The 14,807-nt window shown below is 39.3% G+C and overlaps 1 protein-coding gene across 1 annotated transcript in view; it reads right to left on the bottom strand.

The window, feature by feature from the left end:
- The window catches only part of LOC141167289 (biogenesis of lysosome-related organelles complex 1 subunit 6-like), a 49,029-nt gene extending 40,002 nt beyond the window's left edge, over positions 1–9,027 (bottom strand). The window contains 3 exon segments of the mRNA XM_073654719.1: positions 6,091–6,173; positions 7,495–7,589; positions 8,996–9,027. Of these exon segments, the coding sequence (XP_073510820.1) occupies positions 6,091–6,173; positions 7,495–7,589; positions 8,996–9,027 (210 nt within the window).
- Positions 9,028–14,807: the final 5,780 nt, after the last annotated feature.

The following is a 14,807-nucleotide window of genomic DNA, read 5'->3' as shown; positions in this document are numbered from 1 at the left end:
TCACTTGAAGCTAGTTACCACAGCTTATCTTATAGATCCTAGTAAACCTCTACAAAATTTTCAGACACTCAAGGCAGTTATCACCGTCTGGAGAAATCTGCTCAAAAAAACAAAGTCAAAATGTAAAGATTTGCAGCTTAATCCTCTTCCAATCCAAATTTTAGAAATTTTAATCGCTAAGCTGAAATTGAGTACATGGTTGGAATTGGATATCTCAGTAATCCAAGATATAATTCTGGATAATAATCTTATTACTTTTCAATCCCTCCAGGATAAATATACTTTACCTAACAAAGAAATTTCGACGTGGTTAAAATTACAATTATTCCTGACTTCAAAAAACATTCTCTTTTCTCTTCCCCAATTCATTTTTGACCTTTTATCTAAACCCTTTGATAGCCCCAAATGGGTGACAAACCATCTGTATAGGATTTACAATGATGACATTGAACTACTAAAGACTGAAAACTTAATAACTTGGGAAAAAGAACTCCAAGTTCAAATAGACATATCACAAATCTCTTCATCTCTAGACATCATTTACTCGAACACTCTGTGTGTTTCTCTACGTGAGTCCCACTATAAGATCTTGTCTAGATGGTACTGGACACCGGAGAGAATTTATCAAATCTCACCATCGACATCATCCGACTGTTGGAGGGGTTGCGGGAAGATGGGGACCCTCTCACATATTTTCTGGGGTTGTCCTAAGCTCAATAATCTTTGGACAGAGGTTAGAAACCTTATTAACAACCTCACTAGCTTACGAATTTCCCTTAATCCACAATTGGTTCTTCTGCTGCTAGGTATAGATACAGTTATATGAAAAAGTTTGGGCACCGCTATTAATCTTAAGCTTATTGTTTTATAAAAATTGATGTTTTTGCAACAGCTATTTCAGTTTGATATATGTAATAACTGTTGGACACAGTAATGTTTCTGCCTTGAAATGAGGTTTATTGTACTAACAGAAAATGTGCAATCTGCATTCAAACAAAATTTGACAGGTGCATAAGTATGGGCACCTCACCAGAAAAGTGACATTAATATTTAGTAGATCCTCCTTTTGCAAAAATAACAGCCTCTAGTCGCTTCCTGTAGCTTTTAATGATTTCCTGGATCCTGGATGAAGGTATTTTTGACCATTCCTCTTTACAAAACAATTCCAGTTCAGTTAAGTTTGATGGTCGCCGAGCATGGACAGCCCTCTTCAAATGATCCCACAGATGTTCAATGATATTCAGGTCTGGGGACTGGGATGGCCATTTCAGAACATTGTAATTGTTCCTCTGCATGAATGCCTGAGTAGATTTGGAGCGGTGTTTTGGATCATTGTCTTGCTGAAAGATCCATCCCCTGCGTAACTTCAACTTTATCACTGATTCTTGAACATTATTGTCAAGAATCTGCTGATACTGAGTGGAATCCATGCGTCCCTCAACTTTAACAAGATTCCCGGTGCCGGCATTGGCCACACAGCCCCAAAGCATGATGGAACCTCCACCAAATTTTACTGTGGGTAGCAAGTGTTTTTCTTGGAATGCTGTGTTTTTTTGCCGCCATGCATAATGCCTTTTTGTATGACCAAACAACTCAATCTTGGTTTCATCAGTCCACAGGACCTTCTTCCAATAAGAAATTGGCTTCTCCAAATGTACTTTTGCATACCTCAGCCAACTCTGTTTGTGGCGTGCTTGCAGAAACGGCTTCTTTCGCATCACTCTCCCATACAGCTTCTCCTTGTGCAAAGTGCGTTGTATAGTTGACCGATTCACAGTGACACCATCTGCAGCAAGTTGATGCTGCAGCTCTCTGGAGGTGGTCTGAGGATTGTCCTTGACTGATCTCACCATTCTTCTTCTCTGCCTTTCTGATGTTTTTCTTGGCCTGCCACTTCTGGCCTTAACAAGAACTATCCCTGTGTTCTTCCATTTCCTTACTATGTTCCTCACAGTGGAAACTGACAGGTTAAATCTCTGAGACAGCTTTTTGTATCCTTCCCCTGAACAACTATGTTGAATAATCTTTGTTTTCAGATCATTTGACAGTTGTTTTGAGGTTGTTTTCAAATCATTTGACAGTTGTTTTGAGGAGCCCATGATGCCACTCTTCAGAGGAGATTCAAACGGAGAACAACTTGCAAGTGGCCACTTTAAGTAGCTTTTCTCATGATTGCATACACCTGGCTATGAAGTTCAAAGCTCAATGAGGTTACAAAACCCAAAAAAGTGCTTTAGTAAGTCAGTAAAAAGTAGGTAGGAGTATTTAAAACAAGAAAATGATAAGGGTGCCCATACTTATGCACCTGTCAAATTTTGTTTGAATGCAGATTGCACATTTTCTGTTAGTACAATAAACCTCATTTCAAGGCAGAAACATTACTGTATCCAACAGTTATTACATATATCAAACTGAAATAGCTGTTGCAAAAACACCAATTTTTATAAAACATTAAGCTTAAGATTAATAGGGGTGCCCAAACTTTTTCATATAACTCTACTTTCCCCAACAATCTAAGGCACATAATTTGTCACATTTTAATAACTACTAAATTGTTGATAGCTTCACGTTGGAAACAAGTTGAAGTTCCAACCATAGCAGATGTAATAGACAGAGTTTCTATCCACAATATCTATGAATACAATATAGCCCTTAGACAGGAGGACTTGAATAAATATAAATTTAAATGGGATATTTGGTAGCAAAACTTTATGCCAAACTTAATTTCTTGACACTCCATTAACATTGTGAAACTACGATTTTTGAATTCTGATTCAATAACGGTGTATTTATATCATTTTGTTTAATTCACTAACTGAATGTAGTTCCGAAACTTAGGCTATGATACTCTTTGTAAGAATTCGGGATGTTAAAAGTAATGTATTACCCTTTTGGTTAACCAATTTGTATGATTATGTTGTAAGTTCCTTTTATGTTGTCTGTTTTTCCCCTTTCCCCAAATTTATGTTCTTTCCTTGTAAATCTGTGATTAAAACATATTGCATAGATATATCTGTATTATATGATAATAACTCACATATGATATATCTACAATTACCACTCTGTATAATATAATACATAAAGTATTTACAGTTTTGTTAATTGAAAACTTAATAAAAATATTTTAAAACAAACAGAGTGATCTATTTCAAGTGTTTATTTCTGTTAATGTTGATGATTATGGCTTACAGCCAACGAAAACACAAAAGTCATTATCTCAGTAAATTAGAATACTTTATAACAACAGCTTGAAAAATGTTTTTAAAATCCGAAATGTTGGCCTCCTGAAATGTATGTTCAGTAAATGCACTCAATACTTGGTCGGGGCTCCTTTTGCATCAATTACTGCATCATGTCATGGAGGCGATCAGCCAGTGGCACTGCTGAGGTGTTATGGAAGCCCAGGTTGCTTTGATAGCAGCCTTCAACTCGTCTGCATTATTGGGTCTGGTGTCTCTCATCTTCCTCTTGACAATATCCCATAGATTCTCTATGGGGTTAAGGTCAGGCGAGTTTGCTGGCAAATGAAGTACAGTGATACTGTTTTTTTTAAACCAGGTATTGGTACTTTTGGCTGATTGTGGAAACTTCACACTAGACCTCAAGCAGGTTGGATTGTGTGCCTCTCCTATCTTCCTCCAGACTCTGGGACCTTGATTTCCAAATGAAGTGCAAAATTTACTTTAATCTGAAAACATCACCTTGGGCCACTGAGCGACAGTCCAGGTTTTTTTCTCCTTGACCCAGGTAAGACGCTTGTGGTGTTGTCTATTGGTCATGAGTGGCTTGACACAAGGAATGCGACACTTGTAGCCCATGTCCTGGATATGTTTGTGTGTGGTGGCTCTTGAAGCAATGACTCCAGCAGCAGTCCACTCCTTGTGAATCTCTCCAAAATGTTTGAATGGCCTTTTCTTAACAATCCTTTCAAGGCTGCGGTTATCTCAGTTGCTTGTGCACCTTTTTCTATCACACTTTTTCCTTCCACTCAACTTTCCATTAATATGCTTGGATACAGCACTCTGTGATCAGCCAGCTTCTTTAGCAATGACCTTTTGTAGCTTACCCTTCTTGTGGAGTGTGTCAATGACTGCCTTCTGGACATCTGTCAAGTCAGCAGTATTGAAACAGATTAAGGGACCTTTTTAAATGCATCGGAAGCCTTTGCAGGTGTTTTTTGTTAATTATTCTAATTTACTGAGATAATGCCTTGTGTGTTTTCATTGGTTGTAAGCCATAATCATCAACATTAACAGAAATAAACACTTGAAATAGATCACTTAGATCACTCTGTTGGTAATGACACTATATAATGTATGAGTTTCACTTTTTGGCTGAAGAACTGAAATAAATTCACTTTTTGATGATATTCTAATTTTGTGAGAAGCACCTGTACAAGTCAGAGTTGGATTATAAAAAAAATCCCATTCTCTGATGAACCCCCGTAGCACCATCAAATCCACAACAAACCTGCCAAGAGAGGGCTGCCTTCCAAAACTCTCAGACTGGGCAAGGAGGCCATTAATCAGAGAGGCAGCCCAGAGACCAAAGGTAACCCTGAAGGAGCTGCAGAGTTCCCAAGCAGAGACTGGAGTATCTTTCCATGCGACCACAATAAGCCCTACACTCCATAGAGGTGGCCTTTATGGAAGAGTGGGCATAAAAAAGCCTATACTTACCCACAAAAATTGGAAGGCTCGTTTTGAGTTAGCCAAAAGACATGTGGGAGAGTACCCAAATGTATGGAGGAAGGTGCTGTGGTCACATGAGACCGAAATTTAACTTTTTGGCCACCAAGGTAAACTCTATGTCTGGCGCCAAACTAGCACAGCTCATCTTCCCAAGAACACCATCTCCACAGTGAAATATGGTGGTGGCGGCATCATGCTGTTTTTTGGCAGCAAGGACAGGGAAAAAGGTCCAAGTCAAAGGAAAGATGGATGGTGTGAAATACAGGGATATTCTTGAACAAAACCTGTTACAGTCTGTCAGTGATTTGAGACTGGGACAGAGGTTCACCTTCCAACAAGACAATGACCAAAAGCATACTGCTAAAGCAGCACTCGAGTGGTTTAAGGGGAAACGTGTAAATGTTTTGTTGAAGTGACCTAGTCAAAGCCCAGACCTTAATCCAATTGAGAATCTGTGGTCAGACTTGAAGATTGCTGTTCACCAGAGGAAACCATCTCACTTGAAGGAGCTGGAGCAGTTTTGCTTTGAGGAATGGGTAAAAGTCCCAGTGGCAAGAAGTAGAAAGCTCATAGAGACTTATCCAAAGTGACTGGCAGATGTAATTGCAGCAAAAGGAGGCTCTACAAAGTACTGACTTTAAACTTCAGTGTGCATAACTATTCACCCCCTTACAGTTATTTTGTCCTATTTTGTTCTTTGCTTCACAATAAAAAGAAAGCCAAATGTTCACAGTTGTAGGCATGTTCTTTACATGAACTGATGCAAACCCTGAAAAAAAAAACAGTGGCATTTCTCATGTTTTGCTACCTTACAACCTGAAATTTCAAAGGGGGTGAATACTTTTGAAAGCCACTGTAGTTAGGACACTCTGAACCATCAATGACATCTTGGGAGTTCCCTGTTAAGCACACCACTGCAGTATTCAGTCGATTATCATTTTATCTAATATGACCCTTCTGGCCAAATACCACAGGCAGCAGCTCACCCAATGGTGTTTGTTTGTTGCAAGACCCAAACGATTCTGCTGATTCCAGAACTTAGACATGTAATATATTTAGGATTTTTTCACATCAGATGTTTTAATAATTTCGAAGGGGACCTACTTATTACCCATGTGAGACTAACTGCAGTAATAAATTCTTTAGGTCCCGTTCACACTACTATCAAGGCTGTACCTGATCTACCATGTATTCCTCAGGTTTCCTTCTTGGATTCTGTGGTTTTACGGTAATAAAATTGCTACGAACTTTACTTTTACACTGAAACCCAGATGAAATGGAAAAAAAAACCTTAATGTGGACTTACTGTTTTTTAAGATCAGAAGAAAACCTCTGGAGGGTATTGATGAACCGTATCTCAAAGTATTTACATTCCCACATGCACATTGATGAAACTTACCAGAGCGTTGATATCAAGAAATGAATTACATTCTCTAAATTTGGAAATTTCTTGCTTTAGGCTGTCTAGTAAAACCACTTTACCTGATACAAAAGATATAAATCATTGTTAAATATTGAAATTATGGATTATTGTAAGATTTAGAGTCATTTCTAAACTTTATGTAAGGTTTGGTTTCAGTGACGTTATGTTAATCAAAGGGGTTGTCCAGTGATAATGAGTTATCCACGGAATAGGTGATAAATCTCTGATCAGTGGGGGTTCTGTTGATCGGTGCAGGTCCCAGAAGTTGAATATTTATCCCCAAAGGGGAACATTTTATCTCAATTACAAAATGGAGCAACAGGTTGGATACCCAATAATTCTCTATGGGGCAGCCATAAAAAGCCGAGTGCAGCGCTCTGCAGCCCCATAAGAAATGAATGGAGCAGAGGTTGCATATGCACACTGCCGCTCTATCCTAACAGCGATAAAATTGCCCTGTTCTGCTGATCAGTGAGGGTCTCAGCAGACGAACCCCCACCCATCAATAAATAAATAAGTTATCATCTATCCTGTGGATAGGTGACTACTTGTTTTCACCGGACAACCCATTTAATAATCCAGTTTCGCCGGGGGACACCTACATTTATGGCAGGAATAAGCCCATATGCTATTTGATGCACTCTAGGTTGCTAGAATGGTAAATTTAGACAATTGGAACTGCATTATTGCCATGATAAATAGATAAGTGCTATATAATGTACATATGGAATTTCTGGAAAAATGGAACAGCAAAAAATTTTGCTCTAGGAAAATTTACAATAGAAGGAAGGTACATAGCTGTTAGCACATAAATTGGCCAATGTATATGAGACCAACGTCAAAGCGTACATTTATTGTTGGGTCCCTGTCCTGAAAAAAGACACCTCTCTTGGACTAAAAAGCCTAAAATTTAGGGGGCATGAACGAACTAGCTATCTAAAACCACCTACAACTGATGGGAATAGGAATGCACATGTCATGATGTTCTATGGGGCTGTACACGTCTCTAATTTTTTTTCCTCTGACCACTCTGGAGGGAAAACTTGGACATGTCCAATCAAAATTGGCAATGCAAGTCTATGGGTCTTTTAAAAACATCAGACCGCACGTGGATGACGTCTGAGTGTGGACCGATTTTCAAGGACTGACAGAATGAAGAAGACGGAGAATCAGAATAATAGAATTCTTTTTCTCGGATGTGGAGAAATCAGTCATGTGAACCTGCCTTGTAGGTAGACTCATGCAGCCGAGTGACTTCTCCTAGGGGTGGTTAACAACATAAGTCTTAGGTAGGCTTATGGCAATCTGCATTGTTGGGCTGCAGACTGCTAGAGTCAAAACTAATGTAGTCTGCAGTTCTTCCTCCCCTAAGATGACTACCAAAGACTCCTTCATACGTGAGTTCCTGTAAGGCAAGCTTTGAGTTCTGAAGATTCGGCAAGTAGTGGGAGATGAGCCCTTCGCTCAGCTGTCTTCTGCGCTCGAGTTCAGAGAAGACAGATTATCTGGTAATCCATCATCAATAATCTCAGGACTTTCTCCTGCAAGAATTGAGAAAAGAGCACATCAGCAGCCATTATTCTGTGATTCACACCACACTGAAAGCACAGTATGTACTAATACTACAGATCAGACCGTACTGATAAATTTGAACGCTGCTTGGACGTCTACTGTTATTTCCTATTATGTACCACAAAAAGAATGATTTATAATGAGGAACGACACTGAACAGCAGTAAAAAAGGAACCCAAATCTAATCACTATTAGCAGAAATGAAGGAGAAGAAGCTTTTATTGGAGATTCTCATTTAGAACTTAATAGAATTTATTTAAAGTGAAACGCTACATATCAAAATAAACACATTAATTCCAAGATGCTCCATTATTGGTATTGAGTAAACCAGAGCTTCTCAAACTGTGAGGCGTCCCTTAGCTGTGGGTGAAGTGCGGCTGGGGTGTCAGATGTGAAAAAAGTGATCATATGCTGCACAATCCTGTCTATGGCTGCGGTGATATTTAGGCAATGGCCCCACTATCAGTATTTGGTCAGTATTTTTTCCCACGAGTGGGTGATAGAAACAAGTGCACCAATTCTGCATTTATTATACCTTTTCTCTGATTGTTCCTCACCTGGTTTTGGCTCTCACAGATGAGTAAAATACTGACTGAATACTTACCAAATACTGATAGTGGGGCCGTGGCCTTAGTAATATACCGGTAATTGCTTCATTTTACACTTATTTTAATGTTATATTGAGTTCGGGATGCAAAAAAAAAAAAGAAAATTGAGAGATATTATTACAGTAAGGGCTCGCTCAAGTTAGCGTACGCATTGGACGAGTGCTATCTAATTTTTTTATCGGACAGCACTTGGACCAATGTTACTCAATAGGGCAGAGCTGATGCATGATTGTTTTCACTGACAGAATCACTTTGAAATCAGATGCCACTCACCAATTCAACTATATGGGTGCGTGGAAAATATCAGACTACATTCGGGTGACATCTGAGTGCAGTCCGAATTCCACGGACTCACAGAATGGAGAAGATGGAGCCATTTTTTTCTCCACCTTCTCCTTATCCGAGAGAATCGGATCTCACTATGCTGACACTTGGATCAAACTCCAATCAGACATCGATTAGTGTCATTTGCTTCTTGGAATCTTGAATCTACAGTCGTCTGACCGCAGCCCAAGCATGGATCACCACTACAGACATCACTTTGTGATGAGACCCCCATAGAAAAGGTTTGCATAGCCCTTGGTAATGCTCTTCTCAGCTGTGAGAGTGTTCTGTGATAACAAATGGGGTTGGTCTATCAGCCGTCACATGGGGGCAGCAGTTAAGGGACCTGTGGACCACTGTAGGTGGTGGTAAGTTACTTAGGTTTTTCATATGGCTGTGCTTGTACCATGTGTGGTAAAGGCTCGGATGCATTTTTTAAAAAGGAAAAAACAACAAAAATCTGATAGTCAACACTAATTCCAGTGAGAATACAGCCCTATTATGATTATGGTTAAAAGAGTGGAACACTACTTGGACAACCCCTTCTTAAATGCTGTAGTCCTCCAAGTAAAATAAAAAATGGTGGCGCCATTGCAGCCACCTGTGTGTGGCTAGGGAAATTGAACTTAGCTTCCCAAAGATGTGATAAACCACAGTTAATTTCTGTTTTAAGGGGGGGGGACTATCACTTTTTCACACAGGCTCTCCAAAAAAAAGGCGAAACTTACTTTCACTAAGCAGAGAAAGTTAAAAAATGTCTTTCACAGAATAGTAAAACCATAAAATTGTGACCAGCTGATGGTGCATTGCTGGAGCGGTCTATATAAATTCTTATTAACAAATTACCCAGAGGATAAATAAAACCTATTTAAGGGATTGCAACTAAAACTTGTTTTTATTTAGTTTAATTAATAAAGGTGGTCTAAATTATTTAAAAATACTAAATTGGTCTTATTATTTGTATATTGTATTGGATTCCTGTAAATAAGGAACCCTACCCTATCGGCTATTTAGCCTAAACACATTAATAAGGCTGTATTTTTCTACAGAAATCATGGCTGCAGTCCATGAATTTATATAGCACTAAGAGGGTAAGTTTTTCTATTAGTATACAGGAACCACTTGAGCTAGTTAAAAGTGACTCATAGCCTCCCTAACAAGTTTCACTTAAGCAGGCTTCATCAGGGGTCTGGGCTATAATGAGCTCTCATATGGAGTGTGGGACCTTTTAAAGCCTTTACTCTGATATAATTGTTCCCAAAGCCAATTAAATACCATCTTTAAGGTACCCAATTAGATTAAAAGTCAAACACTGCTTACTTGCTCCCAGAGGCAACCAAGGCTCATCTTACATATTGAACCATTTAGGATTGATGTCGTAGAAATATGTGTCATAGAAAATATTAACAATCTCTGAAGTCACTCACCTTCTCCCTCCTTTTTCCCCTTTCATTTGCAAAGAGAGCTGACAATCTTAGTTAACCAAGTTAATTAATATGCGAGCTCTTGTAGGACAAAAAGCTGTACAATTGGCAGGTAATTGAGATTTGGACAGCCATAGAGACATGTGTTGACCCATAGACACAGTTTAACATATGGGCCAAGTGACTGAATGAAGATGTGGATTACATAGAGATAAAGAGTACAAAACTTGAATAGATAGGAAACCTCTTGTTAAGGATCAAAAGGAATATATCACACACTTTAGAATAGCATGGACCTTCACATTTGAACATTCCTTTCATCCCCAGACATCTGCTGGACACATAGTCACCAAAAGAAAATATAGAATGGCGCAATTTCTATAAATCCGATTGGTATGAGACATATATTTTTAGCGGCAGGGCTAAATGCCGATGAGCTGTAAATCAACAGTGAAAAGATAACTGATGGCAGCTGGATCATGTTTGGTCTCTAAGGAAAGATAAAATCCCAATAAAAAATATGGCATCACTCTCCAACATCTAAGACCATCCGGTGAGGAGTTATCGCATAAATTGGGGATTTCATAAAACCATAAAGGGCTGAGACCATTCCACAACCCGGTCCATGTGATGTCATCACAGGGGAGTGTGTGGGTGGAACCAATTCAGCATAAAAGATCAAGCTGAATGATGATCTGCATTCGTGCCTGAGAGATACATATTTTTTGTGTATGCAGGGACGCCGTTCACGTAACAGCCAATCGAAGTGCTCTCCTTCAGCTAAACAGTATACCTATCGCAGAGACGATTCAAAGTTCTTCTGTTAATCCGTTTTATTTTCTGTGACTGTTTATGCTGTATTGATTTGTTCCTTTTGTTCCTTTTGTAAAATCATTTGTATATTTTTTCATAAACACTGCCTCCCTTTGGATTAAATATAAAATGTAATAGTTCTGTTCCTTTTGTTCTGTAAACTGCGCCTGAAGCCATATATGCTAAATGAAACGGCGTCCAATCGGCCAAAAAACGGATTGGTGGTGGCAGCTAATAATCTTTCTGGGGTTATCGTGGAGTTAGCAGTGATCGAACAAGGGTATATACCCACAATCCATGTGTTGGAATCTGGAGGTGTATATGCCGTAGGCTCACTGTTAGCTTCCCGATAATTAATAAGTGAGAACAGCCTGCGGTGCCCTCAGTTGATCGTCGGCCAATCGTCTAATTGTCCGGACGATAGGAGGCAGCAGAGAGCTGTTCCCTCCAAAGATCACTGCGGTCACTGTGGTCATTAGGGATCGTAAATCCCTGACAATTTGGTAGATATGCACACTAACCTCCTCTTTTGTCACATGATTAAGGATGAGATAATAGCCAATACTTTCCTTCGGCGTCAGACGCCATCTGCTTCATCAGGCAGGAAAGGTTTCATTATGTATTGGTTGGACTTGACAGCCACTTAAATCATGCCTGAAGCGCATCTGCACATGCGCAGTTAGCCATCATCATTGACCTCTCTATCTATTGGTTAGATTTACCGTCCTATCACATCGGGTCAGGAGCGTGTTCGCACATCATGAACACGCATCATTGGAGATCCCAACCTATCACATTGCGTCATTGACATGTTCACGCATGCTCTGTGCAGATCCATTACAATGCACAGGTCCTCTGACTTAGTCTGATATTGAAAGGAATTAGATCGTTAATGCTCATGTCATATGACTTAGACAAAAATTTGGAGGGCTGTCAGTCTGCATGTCATGGGACTTTAGCTGAAATTGGAACTATTAAAGATGGTTCATATATTCCAATGCAGTGTAAAGCAAATTTGTATTTTGAAAAACATTATAATTATAAAGCCTATATAGATCGTTGTAAATTACTATATGTATACGATAAGGGAAATTATTCATACTCCATTAGGACATATGTAAAGCATAGACAGGACTAGGTACATCTAATCAGCTGCTGAATATCACGTGTTATCCCATTTTACAGTCCTGTAAACTCCATAAATCCTATCAAAACTCACTAATATTAATCATGTAGTCTAAGAGTATGCAGATAACCTAATATGTGTTACTAAATTACTATGTATATAACATTGTATTAGTACCAATTTATTATCATGATATTACAATCTATCACATAATGCCTCCATTAAGTAGAATACTGGCTATTATCTCATACTTAAAGGGAATCTGTCACCACTTTGGAGTTATCAGACCTCTACTATGGGCATACAGGTGATAGAAAAGTAAATCTATACATACCTGTATGGTCCATAGTAGAGGTTTGATTGCAGAGAAATTTGTTTTTATAAACTCCGTTTTTCACAAGCTTGGCATCCCCCGGACACCAAGCAATCCCCGCCTATATGCTTATTATTCCCCAAAATCCCCACCTATATGCTTAATTATCATATTCCCACCCTCCCCTGCACGTCACTGGGCCCCGGGACGTGCACTGTGCTCCCTCTTGTGCCGGGCATGCGCAAAGCACCATTCACATAGAGCGCGCTTTGCTTCACAATGCGCTGCAGGGTTCTATTGCGCAGGTGCTGGGAAGTGACCGTGACTCTCCGGCACCTGCGCAATAGAAGCCTGCGGCGCAGTGCAGGGAGAGACGAGGCCGAGATGAAGCAAGGCGCGCTCTATGTGAGCGGCACTTTGCGCATGCCTGGGAAGTCAGGGAGAACAGTGCACGTCACAGGGCCATGTGATGTGCAGGGGAGGGCGGAATATGATAATTAAGCATACAGGCGTGGATTTGGGGGAATAGTAAGCAGATAGGCGGGATTTCTTGGTGTCCCACGCCAAGCCTGTGAAAAACAGAGTTTATAAAAACTGATTTCTCTGTAATCAGACCTCTACTATGGACCATACAGGTATGTATAGATTTACTTTTCTAAACCCTGTATGGCCATAGTAGAGGTCTGATAACTCCAAAGTGGTGACAGATTCCCTTTAACAATCATGTGGCAAAAGAGGAGGATAGTGTGCATATATCTACCCAATCCTAAATGGTTCGATATGTAAGATGAGCCTTGGTTGGCTGTGGGGGCAAAGTAAGCAGTGCTTGATTGAATCTTGTTGGATACCTTAAAGATGGTATTTAATTGGCTTATGGGAATAATGATGTCAGAACGAAGGCTTTAAAAGGTCTGACACTCCACATGAGTGCTTATTATAGCCCAAACCCCTGATGAAGCCTGCTTAGGTGAAACTTGTTATGGAGGATATGAGTCAATTTTGACCAGCTCTAGCGGTTCCTCTATGCTAATAATAGGAAAACTCACCCTCTTAGAGCTATATAAATTCATTAACTGCAGCCATGATTTCGGTAGAACAATTCAGCCTTATTACTGTGTTTAGGTTAAATAGCCAATAGGGTAGGGTTCCCTATTCACAGGAAATAATAGAAGACAACGTCAATATTTTTAAATATTTTAGACCACCTTTATTAAACTAAGTAAAAGTCAAGTTTTAATTGCAATCCATTAAATAGGGTTTATTTACCCTCTGGGTAACTTAATAAAAATTTTCAACCCTAAAGGGTTGTCAAACACCTCTTAGTTTGTGGTTATTACGTGAAGCCATGGGTTAGCTTAACTTTCTGTTTTTCTTGCAAGAGTATGGCAGGTTTCCGCTCTCATAAACCTAACTTGGACAATCTTTTATTGGAAGCTAATACGGTGTTCTGCTCCAATATTATTACTTTAGCACTGGGAGATATTTATACAGCAATAGACTTTCAAGGACCAATAGACAAGAGCTTGGGGAAGATAGCTAGTTTAGAGACGTATTTACAGAAGAAAATAGTGTATGTAGAGGTCTGAGAATTCAATTATTTCACAATACACATAGAGAGGACTTTAATTTTATTCAGGGCTGGGAACTGTGACTAATGGAAAATTCCTTACTTCTATTGGAATACCTCCAGAATTATGAAAGAGTATTTCAGTAGGATCAATGAACAACTAGACAAGGAGATTATTGAGATCCAACAATTTGCAACTCATCCAGAATTTGGTAGATTAGAATTTAGTTTACAGAAAAATATTGAGGACTTCAAAAGAGAAATTAAGGATCGAAAACATTGCAAATATATCACGGATTTAAATGATTTTGAGACAGGACAGGTATACAAAGAATAAAAACTAGAAACCCAAGATCATTTATGTGATGACACAGCTTTTCTTCTTAATTATGCCAGACATACATTCCGTAGGCCAGGAGTACTATACCTTTATTTTTATGTTGACTTTTGAACTTGTGTTCTTCTTGATTGGTTAACACCGACTATTGCACGTATAAACCTGAATGTTGATCACTTGAGTTGATATTTGGTAATTGATGAATGGCTGTTATATAAGATTAATGGATCTTATATCAGCTCCTACAACAAATTGTCTGCCAGTTTTGCAATACAGCGACTCGGGTCATTGAACAATGGAGGTTTGCTAGAGAAGTTAAAAACTATTGTAGGTTTTTTTGCCAGTCAATATTGGGGGATGAACTGGATACTGGAGCATTGTGAATTAATATCGTGATCCCTGACCCTTGACCTGTGAATGATGGCTTGAAAGGACAAATGTCAACTATAAAAAGGGGGTCTCTCTGGCTGTTCTGAGAGACTCTACAGGATGTCAGCCTAATGGACCACAGCCCTGACTGGAAAAATACAGAATTGCTCCCATTGACGATTTCTGAACTCTGAGACGATTTGAATAATCCAAATTGGAACAATCCCGGCGGGCCAGTGG

The sequence above is a fragment of the Phyllobates terribilis genome, unplaced genomic scaffold, assembly GCF_046119375.1.
Source record: "Phyllobates terribilis strain yellow unplaced genomic scaffold, ASM4611937v1 Scaffold_11__3_contigs__length_659146591, whole genome shotgun sequence".
Lineage (NCBI taxonomy): Eukaryota > Metazoa > Chordata > Amphibia > Anura > Dendrobatidae > Phyllobates > Phyllobates terribilis.
The sequence above is the reverse complement of the archived record's forward strand: the minus strand, read 5'-3'. Positions and strand labels throughout refer to the sequence as shown.